Here is a 13889-nt window from a genome sequence, read left to right on the forward strand (position 1 = left end):
AATGAGCGTTCAGTAGTTAATCTCACTTTGACAAAGGATTCAGAAACTGGAGGTTAATTTCGTATTTCGAATTCGAATCTCAAAAAGGGAGTTTAGTAGAACTGTCAAGTGTAATTCTAGTTCGTCGCGTTGTTTATTTGAGATTAAAATAATGAAATATTTGTGATTTTCTCATTTATCTTCTATTAAATTATATAAAAGAGACAAATTAGAAGGTTTACTTCGGTCGCGATGTTAAGCAATTATTATAATATCACGTGTGTTATGTACATATGTGCTACCGCTAAAATCGGTAAACCATTTAGAATAAAATTAAGTACAGTGTAAAATAAAGAACACGTACTAACCTCCAGAGGCAACAAAACGTACAATACACACTGCACACACAAAGAAAATATTTTAAGCTAATTAAAACATAAATTTTCATTATTGACACCTCAAAATAATTAAAAAATAAGGTCATGTTCAGAAGCACAAACAAACGGTGTTAATTTCACAATCTATAGTATGGCACTTCTAAAATACTCCCTGTTTTAAGATAAACTGTGAAAGCGAAATAGCGTAATGGCGGTGTAAGGTAGGTTTAGTCTCTAGCTATACAGCAATAAGAATCATAACGTGTTTTCTTTCAATTGCAAAGCGAAGTCGTGCTTCTTGTCGCCGTGACTCAAAAACTTCTGCGACGCTGAAATATCCGCTTCCTTTAGCCTCATTAACGTGTATTTTCGTATTCTGTACACGCCAGTAACGATCAGGCATAAGCCGAGTGTCTGGAAAGGAGAATGTGAAATATAAAAATACGACTTTCTGTTCTAAAACAGACTATGGACGATAGTCACAATTAAACATTAACATATTGTAAATAATTACGTTTTCAGAATTGGGAAATTAACGTGGGTACACGAATTGCATATTTTGGGATTTTGTATTTGTTAATTTATATAATGACGTTACGTAAAAGTTTGAGACACTAGTACTACATTCTTGTTGGTCCTCCTCGGCAGGTAATAATGTTGAAAATCAAAGAAGACAAACTTCACCCTTCTTATCAAGTATCTGATATTATTATTGGTATTGTGTTAAGATCTGTGTTTCTTGTGTCTCCTTTGATCAATATACTCTTTGGAAGTTACTAGTTCAAAAAGCAGATCTCGAGGTACAAATCTCGGATCAGATTTTTCAGTTTTCTATTAAAGTCAAAAAAAATCCAGTGGTAACATTTTGCTGTATTTCTCCACAAGGATAGCCATCCAATCATCTCCACAAGGATAGAATCGTAAGAGATGTAACGTAATGTGAACTGCATATGTTGGTCGTAATGTTGGTCAATCTCCTTTGAAAACGGCAATTTGTTTACATAACTATTAAATCACCAAAGTTACAGTTTTAATAAGAAAATGTCTTACAATAAAAAAGTAGCAACCGTAGGGGAACCAGTACCGCACGCCGAGCGCCATGGCCGCGAAGTTGGCGTAGTGCTCGTCCACCGTGATGTCCTCGCGGAACCAGAACATGGGCACCAGCATGTCCGCGTCCGGCAGCTGGTTGTTGAGGCTGCGGGCGCGCCGGACAAATGTTAAGGAGCTCTAAGCTGTACGTTCACTTATTCAAATCTGAATAAACTATCTTGACGCACCATGTTTTCTTACAAGTGCGGTAGAACTTATCCATCTAATGTACAACTTCTATTTCAGCTTAAAGTCATTAGAATTACGTGATCTTTTAAAAAAAAATGACAGCGATGATGATGAATGATGATTAGTAAACAATGGAAAATGTCAACGAACCTGATACCAGGTATGTGTCTGACTAGAGCATTGGCTTGCAGCTGCGCCGAGATAGCTAGGGGCATGCCGGTGACTGGTTCGATCGCCATTTTGAAATTGTGGTTCCTATAAATGATAATATTTTACTAATTAATTAAGCATATATATGTATATTTAAGCTTTACATAAGAAAAGGCATAATATAATAATAATTATAATTCGCATTGGAACAGCTTAGTGGAAAAGCTGCTAACCATCAAGCATACTCACTCAGTTGGTTTCAGCCCCTCGATCTTGCTGGGGTAGTATGGGTCCATGCCCAGGAAGTGTGGCCGAGTCACGAAGGCCGGGGCTCCGTATTTGCAAGCGGACACGTTTAAAGCTCCAGCGGCCATGCAGTTTTCATCTCGTACTTCATCACAATAGCACGCCTGAAAAAAGTGAAAATCTTACTTTTTATATTGGACATGGACTTGTAAAGAAAGAAATATTTGTATGTAAATACAATTTTATATGAGTCTGATGTTTTTAATATTCTTTATTAGAGAAGATAAGGAATGAACGGATTTGTCATATGAAAGGATTTAATTTAAATCTAAGCTTAGGAATGTGGATTAAATTATCTACCGAGAGAACTGGCAGCAACACGCAGCAGTTTCTTTTGTCGCTTCAAATCTTTATTGCAAATCGATTCGTATATTCACTAACGTTTAAGGTTTAGAATAGCGTGGTGAAATAAATGCCCAACCAAAAAAGACCTGTGGATTTAGATCAGTTATTGGAAATTTAAAGATTGTTACAATTTAATGTTGAAGCCTCCCATATTGATAATACTTGCGTCAAGAGACTGTTCTGCCATACCGATCCGCAGCAATCCGGCTCCTGTCTGATTCGTTACAATCCAATTTTTATGGTTACAAGTTATTCCTTCACAAATAATTCTGGACTACAAGGGTCGGTGGCAATGCTCGATAGTTCGGACAAATTCGATCATACCTTACCTTCCAAATTTTGTTGAATTACCGCGAGTTAACTGTAATACGTTCTTAATTTTGGATTACAGATTAAAATTTCCGATAAAGACTAGAAAACAATATGGTTTTCATAATCGCACCTGAAAAATGTACCCGAATTCTAGACAAGATCTGCTTAGGCTGCATTTACATTTTACCACATATTTTTTCTACCTACTTGAAAATAACAGTAATGTAGCAAGTACTATATACTCGGTGTAAATAATTTGTAAGAAAACTTACCATATTTGGGTATTTGTAGCCGTTATCAAAAAGTGAGTCATTGGCCGCAAATTCCACGCCCGGCAAGCCTTGCTTCACCACCGGCCCAGAATAAGCTAAGGACATATGTCTGTAATAATAAGACGTAAATGATATTCGCCCTATGATATCATCCTAAAGAATCAACTGTCTTCAATGTTTCAGTATTTTTTAAATATAGCTTATTATGTCAATTGGGTTGCAGAGATCTTTCGAGCGTTTGTAAACTATTACTATCTGTAATTATTACAGTTAAACTTTGTATCCTAAAATTATTAGAAATATATATATATATATATATTCTAAGTATATTTCGAAGAAAAAAATACCTATTATGCAATGCGTTTTAGCGATATATGTACTAACATATTAATTGAGGCGCGTGCTTAAATTGACTGAAGCAATAATGACCAGCAATAATTATTTAAAAATATATTTCTATCTTACGTGCAAAGATCAGCAGCGAAGATCTGTATCTCCGGCTGTTCGTGTTCCAACGCCCAGAGCTCTCCAGTGGTCCCCTTCAGCTCCCCACACTGGTCTCTGTAGACAGTTCTATTGGAATGTTGCCATCGTTCGAGTTTACCGAGTTCACTGAAGTCCGCCGCACCAGTGTTCGTGACGAATAGACCGTCCGCGTCTATCGAACCATTGCGCTGTTAGACAAAATATTTATTTGATATTATAACCCTTAAGGTTTAAGATTGGGAGTATTTCGACTGCCAGTACGTCTCTGGACAATTTTTATTTAATTATAGAATTGTAACAATTATTATAACTATTATTTGTAATGTAAGAACTAATTATAAACCCAGTAAAGAAATACTTATATTATATCGGAAGAAAGAATATTACTTACTTTATAAAACCATCCAAATCTATCGAATGGTATTGTGTAAGGTAGATGAGGTATATGTCCAACGAGATCCAGAATAGGATCTCCGACGCCGTCGAACAGCCACGACGAGACGTTGGCTTTCAGAAACATATTCGTATGGTACGTGCGGAGAATCATGTCTACTATTACTTTTAAAATCACCCTCTCCGTGCGCAACGTATACGCGATTGTCTAAAACAAATAAAAAAATTAGTATCACAAAGGAAGTATGTGCCAAATTAAAAGTTATCTCTTTGACATAATTTGACGTGGCTTAAATTATATAATTTTAAATCACTTGGTTTTAAAGCGGAGGTTTCAATAGCGTCAAACAAAATATGTTAATACGACGACAGCAACGACGATGCGGCGAAAAAATTGAACTGGAAACTTCATAAAGGTGATCTATAATAGAGACGACTTGAACATGAATATGGCGGCCGAATAGCATCCAGATCAGCTTAGGAAATTGGAAGAGTAGCCTCACAATTAAAAGATTTCACAATTACAATTACAGTTTTGAACGTTTTTTTTTGGGATTCTGTTGTAAAAAAAATATGTACCCTATGTAACAAGAGTAACAAGTTTATGTTAATGTGTAAATTAATTTATATTTTTTGAAACATACATTACATTATCTCGTAATGTATTGAGAAGCGACAGTCAATACTTTAATTTCCTCAAAATTTTCTTCTAAGTGAAGCTATAGGGACACGTTATAAATTGCGCGAATGGCCCTTATGGTTCATTGCAGGTGTGTAGGCACCTTACATTGCAATTAACGCTTATTTTAACTACCTCAAACAAAAATCACGCTATGCTACTTTCGATTAATTTATAAAAAAGAAAGTAATTTTATCGTATTAATTTTATGTGATGAAATATATCAAAAATATTGGCGCATAAATACAATAAATATAAATGATATTGGAGTAAATTCACATATTCTTGCCGCAGTCCAGGGATTTAAAACGATTATAAGAAATACGATAAGATTACAAAAAATATTTCATAGATATCATTTTCAACACTGACTGTGAATTATTTAATATTAATTAAGTCATATTTAAGTACTCGTTACTACGCTTCGAGTTATCAGACAATGATTGAAGTTAGATCATACTTATAATTGGTATATTTCTACCACAAATTATAAGCACTATATCTAGAGATGACTCTACACTAAAAATTCCCATTACAACGCTTAAAGTACGAGTCAAATAAGTAACTAATTTATTGTGCGTTGGCTCTTCATTATGGTATACTTCAAAACGCCGTAGTCCTATGCTGTCAAAGATTAGGGGCTATATTTAAATGGTCTCACCTCAATTTAATAGTTTCGTTTGTTTTTGGCATCGGCAGTTGTTAACAATGACGTGAAGGTTTCTGGCGTAGTATAACAAAAGGCGGCACGCGACTTGTATCGGATATCGGTTAAAAAATTGTGGAGGCATTGCAAAACATGCGAGCGTTAACTAGTTTCCAATATGTCAGAAATAAATTTATGTACAATTGGTACTGTATGTGTATATTTTTATACAAGAACATATTAATGATATATTTTTCATAATATAGCGGTTTTATTTATTTGGGGTCAATTACGTCAAGCGATTGCAGCATTTATAATTTAGTTTAAATTTCTGTACAAAGTATTACTTTAGTATTAAGTATGACAATGTTCCACTGCAAGACAAAGTCAAACGAAACGAAACGTATTAGGCAGATCTACTCGTAAAATATGCCTCGCAGAGTTTCCTTCACAGTCAAGCACGGGATGAATTATTAACACGAATTAAGCACACGAGAACAACAGACAATCAAATACTAATACAAATACTCTTCTCACCGCTATAATTGGGTTGATGCTGGTGACGTTATCGGAGAGACTTCCGTTCGACATGTCATGCTGGAAGTACCAGAACCTTTGATTTCTAAATGTCACCGTGTTGTTCTCGTTCCAACTTATGTTAACCTGAAACAAAAACGTTTTTAGACGAACGAATTATTGGGAAAGACGACAATTATATAATTATTTTTCAAGTGAGCAAACTGACATTGTTACTGAACTCTCTCGTATAGTGGATAAGATGAATGAATGAATCTGCTGCTGCTGAAGCTTGCCCGCAATCATTGGTTAGGATTTGTGATCAATGGACAATCTCCACTCTAGTACCAACTCGAAAACTCATCTATCGTAAATCAATACTTTTTATTGATATATTAACTGAACTGAACCGGTGGTAGCTTTACTTAATATAGTTTGTTAAATGACGATTCAAAAGTGCTTGTAAAGCCCCATTGAATGAAGTATATTTTGATTTTGATATTAATTTTTTAAATTTACATATTAATAATATATTTAAATAAAAAATAACATAAGTGCAATTATAATCAGATGAAATCTATTAATCTTGATTGTGATATTCAACACTAATTAACTCTGCATATAATTTTAATAATTACTAATGAATAGTGATATAAATGTGAATAGATTGGAAGACGTATTGAAATTGCGTGAAAAAAATCTATCTAAAATTCCATATCGTTGCAATTTTACAAAAATCTTTTTAGTAGTTTGTTGTTAGTGATAGTCTTCCTGACCGATTTCGATCCCGGCGACCGTTCTCATGTGAGACTAGCGAACTGTGCACAAAATTAAGAATACATTAGTGTGTGTGCTAACACAAGTGCACTATTCACCCTCGGGATGGGGCACGGCTGGAAGAAGTTCAGACGCAAGACCAACAACTCTACATCCTTTCCGAATCAAGTGTATAAATACTGAGATTTCCCGACAGAAAATGTCCCCATTTGTATGATTTTAAATATTATTGTTGTCTATACTGAGGCAGTAAGTAATGGTTAGTTACAAGCGGTAAGGTTTATTAAATACGTTAATTGTAAAGCTATTACTACCAGGTCGAGTTTATACAAATGAGAACTCGACAAGTTGTCTATCTTATTCCAAACATTTGTTTTACTTCTTTAACTTCCTCATACTCACGAAATGACGGAAATACTATCGATAAGAAAATACTTCGTAACATCGCTGTTGTCCTGTTATCGTACGGATCACTTAGGAGCGTTTAAAATTAGTTTAAAAGAATTCGGATGGTTCCAAAAAAGTCGCGCCTGTATGTTATTATTCTACATGACGTGATACATTAATGGCGTCATCTGCTTAAAGTTTAGAAGAGATAAAATGAGGTTCTTTAAAGTCTCTTCCACGAAACGAACTCTTAATAATATCCCAAGGTGCCTTTGTATGCTTATTGGCTTATGCACCTGACCTTAATAATCTAAATAATTTCTTAGAATGGTTTTACTGCCGGTTACTAGCGACGTGCATCGACCAATTAGAAAAAAATACTCCCAGTATTTTGTTCCCTATGAATTCAACTCGAACTATACGGAACTTCATACTAAAATTGTTGGTAAATATTACATTACAATTAATATTCATGAGATCGCTGAACGATTTTACATGCGTTTAATTTTAATTATTTATGTATTTTTCATGATAAATTTATTCAACGAATATGTTTATGTCTACTATGCCAGACCAGTTGACATTTGCATTTTTTTTTTTTGATGGCCTTATTACATTCCAACAACAATATAAAAAAAATTGCTAATAGATTCACTATATAATCCTATACAAAAAATCCTTGATGAATATATCTTTATTTATAATACAACACGATGCAGCATAACTACTTTAATCCACTATAATTATTCATCCAAAGTTCCGGCAACAGCTTCGCCGATATTAGAAACGGATTCTTTTCACGAAGCCTTAATTATAACATAAAATATTTTTGGTTTCCAATGATATTTTATCAATTAAAGGACGAATCTTTGGCTATAGATTGCACTTTTTTTATGACAGGTGGCAAACGAGCAGGAGGCTCACCTGATGGAAAGTGACTACCGCCCTTGGACATCTGCAACACCGGGGGGCTGCAGGTGCGTTGCCGGACTTTAAGGAAGGAGTACGCTCTTTTCATGAAGGTTCCCAAGTCGTATCGGTTCGGAGAAACCGCCGGCGAAAGCTGGTTCCACAGAGTGGTTGTGCGAGGCAGAAAATGTCTTCAAAATCGCGCTGTTGTGGATTTTCGGACATCTAGGTAACCACCTACTTTCACCGGGTGAAATTTAGAATTTTGACGAGATGTCCTTAAACTTTTTTAGACGTGAATATACATAGGTACGTGAATTAGCTCCATTTGAGTTACTTTCCTTTTCCTCGGTAATCGCTAGCGGAAAAACTTCAAAAAGAATGTATGTCAACATATAATTTTTTTAACTGCCTCGTTGGTCTAGTGACTACATATAAAACCGCAGGTCCTGGATAAAAATTCTAGGTCGGGCCGATTGAAAGTTGTTTTTGTACACTCCCGTGCCTCTGTACTCTTTTCGTCGTGTTAGATTTGTCTTTTCACGGATACATTAGAGTGAGGGAATAAAAATTGCATACATTAGAATATTAAGTAACAGAATAAGAAGGGACCCTTCGATTTATTTTTGCAGAATAATATGTTTTTCAATATTTTTAACGACCTTTTTTACGTCATCTATAGTCCGACATCTAAAATATCTGTATTCCTCTGTCGTCCAAAATACCAGTGTGCGACGAGTCGTTGAGCAGAACGGATCTGTGACGCTGACGGTTTACACGCTACATGTTTATCGGTAATGCCCAATCGAGCAAGGTCAACGACAAATCCACCTCTTAATACAATAAACAGATAACGCGTCTTCCTGAATCCTCGTAATCTTATTTAACCGAGTTTATGAATCATTACATACATTTCTACGCCTTCGTCATACATTTTTTTTATAATTAATATCAGAGTAGCGACATTAGACGATTCCAAAGTGCTTTTAAGACCCTACTTGATTTATTATCCTTTTTTTTATTAATTTTTATAAACTAAATATCAAATGTTACATTTCTTTAGCGAGTTAAAAGTTTTTACAGAATATCTTCAAATAAATTGATTTAATTTAATTTAAGTATTATAGTTACCTTAGTATTAATTTCTTTAAATATATACGGGCCCATTTCTTGTACTTTTAACGTAACGTTCTTCCCAGCGAGGATCTCGTCCACGTTGGTGATGTTGAACAGAAAACATTCTAAATAAATCGGTATTGGGATCTCTCGCCAGATATTGAATGAGGTCGAACCGCTTTTGAGTATCATCATCTGAAAATAATAGATATACTTTAGGAATGATAATAAATATTTAGTTTCCTAAAAAAACACCAATACCGTAGCGTGACTATTATACGTCCGCTCAAATAAATAATATTTTGATTTGAAAGTACCGAAAATTTGCTGAATCTGTAAGGGTTGGTGCATGTCAGCGAGATGGGGTCAATTCTACTAATAAATTGCCACTTTATCGCATTAGAATCGAAACGTAATCGTAGCTGTAGGACTATTCTGTAACATGAAACTCGAATCTCACCGCAGAAAACGAGCGTGGAATGTCAGAATGTGATACGCGACATTCACTTTAATAATTGTAACATTTATAGAATACACGTATCAAAATCGCGAATCACCGTAAGTCGATTGTCAACATTTCACGAGGGAGATTCGAAGTGAATTCTAAGAGAATCGCACTGCTGTTCAGCCGCTTTCCTATTCTACTAACGGAAACTTGGATCGGAATATAATTGGGATCTTATCATAGCCGCTATAAATACATAAGTAGAATTGCACCACAGTTACGATTAAGTTGAGGTTTATTTTCGTGAGAAATACTTGAAGTTGGATCAGAATACATTTAGGAACGTATCATAGCCCTTATATGTTAGTAGAATTGACCCCATGATCACAGTGCTTGGTTTACTTGGTGGTAGGGCTTTGTGCAAGCCCGTCTGCGTAGGTAGGTAACCACACTTCAGATAATCTACCGCCAAATAACAGTACTCAGTATGGTTGTGTTCTGGTTTGAAGAATGAGTGAGCCAGTGTAACTACAGGAAAAAGTGACATAACATCCTAGATCCCAAGGTTGGAAGCGCTTGGCGACGTAAGGAATAGCTAATATTTCTTACAGAACAATTGTCTATGGGTGGTTGTGACCATCGGGTAGCCCATACACTCGTTCACCGAAATATACAATTTTAAAAAAATGCAGAGGAGACTCTTTCGTAACTAGCTAGTAGTAACATAATAATAGAATCATATATTTGTCCTCATGGTTTTCACATCTTTATGATTCAAAGAATGTTTACATCCGTGCCAGTGAACCACTGGAGTACTATGTATATCATAAAACACTCATGTTCACGACGGGTTTTCACGTAGAAATAATAAAAACTGCATCATCACTCGATAATTTATCAATCATAAACAAATTCGAACAAACAAACTTTATTTTGGAATCCATTTTATTTAAACATCTATCTCAATATATTTATTAAATTTTAATTCTTAACTGATTTTCAGTCACAGTGGTCGATCGAACGGAGATAGTCTCAGTACTTTTAGAGATTCATTTAATAACAACTCATAAATCCTAAGATTAAACAAATAATCAATCGTATAATATGAACCTTTTCAGTAAATACGTGATTACGCGAGAGAAATCTTATTGAAACTTATTACGTTATTATTTCGTTATTAACAGAAACACTTCATGATAATTCTTTTTTATTGACATGTTTAATTGAATATGTATATTTATACCGGTATATTAATTACATTATGTTACATTGATTACGTAAACGATCTTGAATTGTATGTTTTTATAAAAAAAACTATTTGCCATTAGTTGGCACGGATGCAATAAATATTACATTAACAGCCTGTAAATTTCCCACAGCTGGACCAAGGCCTCCTCTCCCTTTGAGGAGAAGGGTGAAAATTCAGTGGTGCTTGCCTGGGTTTGAACCCGTAATCATCGGTTAAGAAGCACGCGTTCTAGCATATATATTAATAATGGGTAAAGGTCGTCGTTTGCAATGGGATATTTAAATACTGTCTAGTCATCTTTTCATAAAGTTGTTACCACCGTCCGTAAAAAATAGTACCTTAAGAAACATTTACGATTTCCACAATGCAAATACGTTACCAACCTTGGGGACTATGATGTGTCCTTTGTCCCTATACACCGTGGCCTGGCTCACCCAGTCTTAAAGTCGGAACACAACGACACCAAGTATTTTGGTTTGACTTGCACAAAGTCCTAAAACCAAGTGAACTTACTTTACTTTGGACCAGCTATCTGTCTATAGTGGATTGGTTGATATTTCCTTACTAACTCCTTATTAGTATAGTAATAGAACAGAGATGGCCCAGTAGTCAGAGCACGTGAACCTAAATCAAAGACAGGTGAAATCCGGGTAAGGACATTTTATGTGAGTTTATTGATTACCTCAAGCTCGATGAATATATCGTAAGAAACCTACATAGCTCCTAGTTCCTCCTAGATAATTTTCATAAAAGAAAATAATATTTTTAGTTTGTCAGATTGATTTGATGTTTAGATGGAGCCCCGTGACCAAATTCGTTTAAAAATAGTATAATGCACGTTATAATTCTACATTAATTAATAAAATAAAATTACTTACCTGTTGTATCTTTGCGTGGAAAATTGATGACCAAGTCGTGCTGAAGAGCATCCCAATACCCACTAGCCCCATTCCACATCCTATCCACCACTCACTCTTCTTACTGACCACCATAATTCTGGACAAAAATACACTCTATTATGCACCCAAATACATAATATCACTGCATAAAAATTAAACTTAACTTACAAACGGCTTATGGCCAATAATATTATTAAAAAGCGAGTTTACACATCCTAAGTAATTCCGCAACTGATATTTTAACGTACATTTCATCGGGCTTAGGAACTATTTAAACTAGCGATAGCGGCGCGACTGTCGCAGCTATTTTCCTTAATATTTTTTAAATATTTGAAATTGAGACATTTATGACGTACATAACTTTATAGTAAAAATTAAATATTAAAAAAAAAACTTTGATAAAATTTTTGATATAGAAAGGTATCCATTACAATTGTTACTTGTAAAGGCCTATATAATGTCTTTGTAAAGCCACTTTAAGAGAAATCTCTTATTACACAGTCAATTCTCCTCCAACCATATGTTCTAAGATAAAATGCTAAATGTATGTAAATTAAAAAAAAAATCGGTATAAGCTTAACAATTGTTTTTTTTTTATAATTTGTATGATTTTTATGTCGTTATGTTGGAGTTTATTCATGTCGTTTTAATAAGGTTTACGATATTTGCGTACCATCTTGTGATTGATGTGACTCAGTTATCGTGATAAGACATTTGAATACACCATAACTGGTCACCACCGCCTTTAGATATTGGCGCTGTACGAAATATGAACCAACCCGAATATTTTTTATATAATTTGACGGTGTACATAATTTCATCTACATCGAGCCTTATATCAGAAAATTGCTATCAGATAAGAACATTTTGAGATTACTAGCTGAAACAATATGTTTTATTTTACCTATCTAAGGTATCGATTATTATACAAAACTCAATACCATCTTGTTTCATTCAATCTTCTATTTTTCTTCATCTGTTTATCTACTGAAAAATTAAATCCAACTATTTATAGAATTTCAGAAAACTTGGTTATTTCGTGAGCGATAATTTGGTGATATTAGATTTTATAAGGAAATCGTTGTATTGGATTTTTTCTTCCTATTACTTTCACTTTTTTTTTAAATTTAATCAATATAAAGCTTATGTCAAAGAAATAATGAGCGAGGCCTAATATTCTGTGAAATGTAAAAATGATGAAAAACAGCATCTACCGGCTTCGTCAAGTTCTCCAGAATAGGTAGAAGTTATAATATTATCCTGTAAAATTACTATTATTTGAATAACATACTCCAAATTTTTATTGCAAATTTGCTTCTTTCTTGTAACGATATGTTGCAAGACTGGTTTCTGTTTTTTACTGAATCTTATTATCTATAAACCTTACTAATATTATAAATGCGAAACTCTGTCTGTTCCTCTTCACTCTTAACCGATGAACTAATTTAGATGGTACGAGGATAGCTTGAGTCGCGGGGAACATGGGCTAATTTTGTTAATTCACCCCTGGACGTGAAAGTGTGTACTACAAAGTTTTAAATATTTTGCATGGGTAAAGCCGCCGGTTCAGCTAGTGCATATATTGCGGCCATTCTTGACACAAATATAAAAAATCCATGTTTCGGAAGTTTCGAATAAATAGTCATGAAATGACGATAGCGCGCAATATCGAACGATATTCGATAAGGGATCCCATTTTTATCGTTATTGTCACGATAACTTTGATATTATCTTGTTATGAAAAATATTTCAGATATGTGTATATTTATATTTAAATATCTGCATGTTTATCTAATCCTTAACTTATATATCTGCTTAGTCACGCGTGTGTAACCGTTTCAAAACATCAATTATTATTATGAATTTATATATGTGTACATAAAACACTCATTCGTTTATACAAATAAATAAACAACATCAATAAATCTATACTTATAAATGCGAAAGTAACTCTGTCTTTCTGTCTGTCTGTTTGTTTGATACGCTAGTGTATCGTCCCGTCGATGGTAGCGAGGCAGCCATCTTGGATACACAGTTACCTTCAAGATTTCCCGCGCACCACGTATGCGGAGAATCGCTAATTTTCAACATTATCTGTAATCTTTTGTATTCGATTCAGTGATTTATATGTGTTCGTCTATATCGTTTAATTAAAAACTTACTGAACTTGTGGATCGTTCATGTATAAAATCGTTTGAATATACGCCCACTTATCTTGAATAATCCTGGTATTGCTAATAAAATGTCTTTATATTTAATTTAACAACATCCACGGGCTCACCGCTGCCCGTGTCTTTTTTTACATTCTACTTTAATACTTTTAACGTTTTATATTTTATATTATTACTGAACATCAACAGATCTT

The 13889-nt window shown here is 34.3% G+C and overlaps 1 protein-coding gene across 3 annotated transcripts; it reads right to left on the reverse strand.

Moving 5' to 3' along the window:
• Positions 1–238: 238 nt before the first annotated feature.
• On the reverse strand, positions 239–11779 carry LOC113395966 (protein croquemort-like). 3 transcript variants are annotated; one of them, XM_064216043.1, is made up of 11 exons: positions 11693–11779; positions 11504–11621; positions 8975–9126; positions 5764–5889; positions 3900–4109; positions 3488–3696; positions 3023–3131; positions 2037–2197; positions 1788–1892; positions 1407–1554; positions 333–770 (listed from the first exon to the last, which is right to left on the reverse strand). In XM_064216043.1, exons 2-11 carry the CDS (start codon positions 11580–11582, stop codon positions 612–614), a joined length of 1458 nt encoding a protein of 485 aa, XP_064072113.1. In that variant the 5' UTR covers positions 11583–11621; positions 11693–11779; the 3' UTR covers positions 333–611. The 3 variants fall into 3 exon arrangements, with proteins under 3 accessions (XP_064072114.1, XP_064072113.1, XP_064072115.1); XM_064216045.1 differs by lacking the exon at positions 11693–11779 and having other exon boundaries at positions 334–770; positions 8947–9126; positions 11504–11575; XM_064216044.1 differs by lacking the exons at positions 8975–9126; positions 11693–11779 and having other exon boundaries at positions 239–770; positions 11504–11615.
• Positions 11780–13889: the final 2110 nt, after the last annotated feature.

This window comes from Vanessa tameamea, chromosome 10 (genome assembly GCF_037043105.1).
Source record: "Vanessa tameamea isolate UH-Manoa-2023 chromosome 10, ilVanTame1 primary haplotype, whole genome shotgun sequence".
Classification (NCBI taxonomy): Eukaryota; Metazoa; Arthropoda; class Insecta; order Lepidoptera; family Nymphalidae; genus Vanessa; species Vanessa tameamea.

What these genes read in the sequence shown, in the direction of transcription:
- LOC113395966 (XM_064216045.1), bottom strand. Translation starts at nt 11,575, where the DNA reads ATGGGGCTAGTGGGTATTGGGATGCTCTTCAGCACGACTTGGTCATCA. An exon ending in TCCACGCAAAGATACAACAG is followed by an intron (nt 9,127 to 11,503) that starts GTAAGTAATTTT and finishes TATTATTTTCAG; the next exon opens with ATGATGATACTCAAAAGCGG. An exon ending in GAGGGGCTGAAACCAACTGA is followed by an intron (nt 1,893 to 2,036) that starts GTGAGTATGCTT and finishes TATCATTTATAG; the next exon opens with GAACCACAATTTCAAAATGG.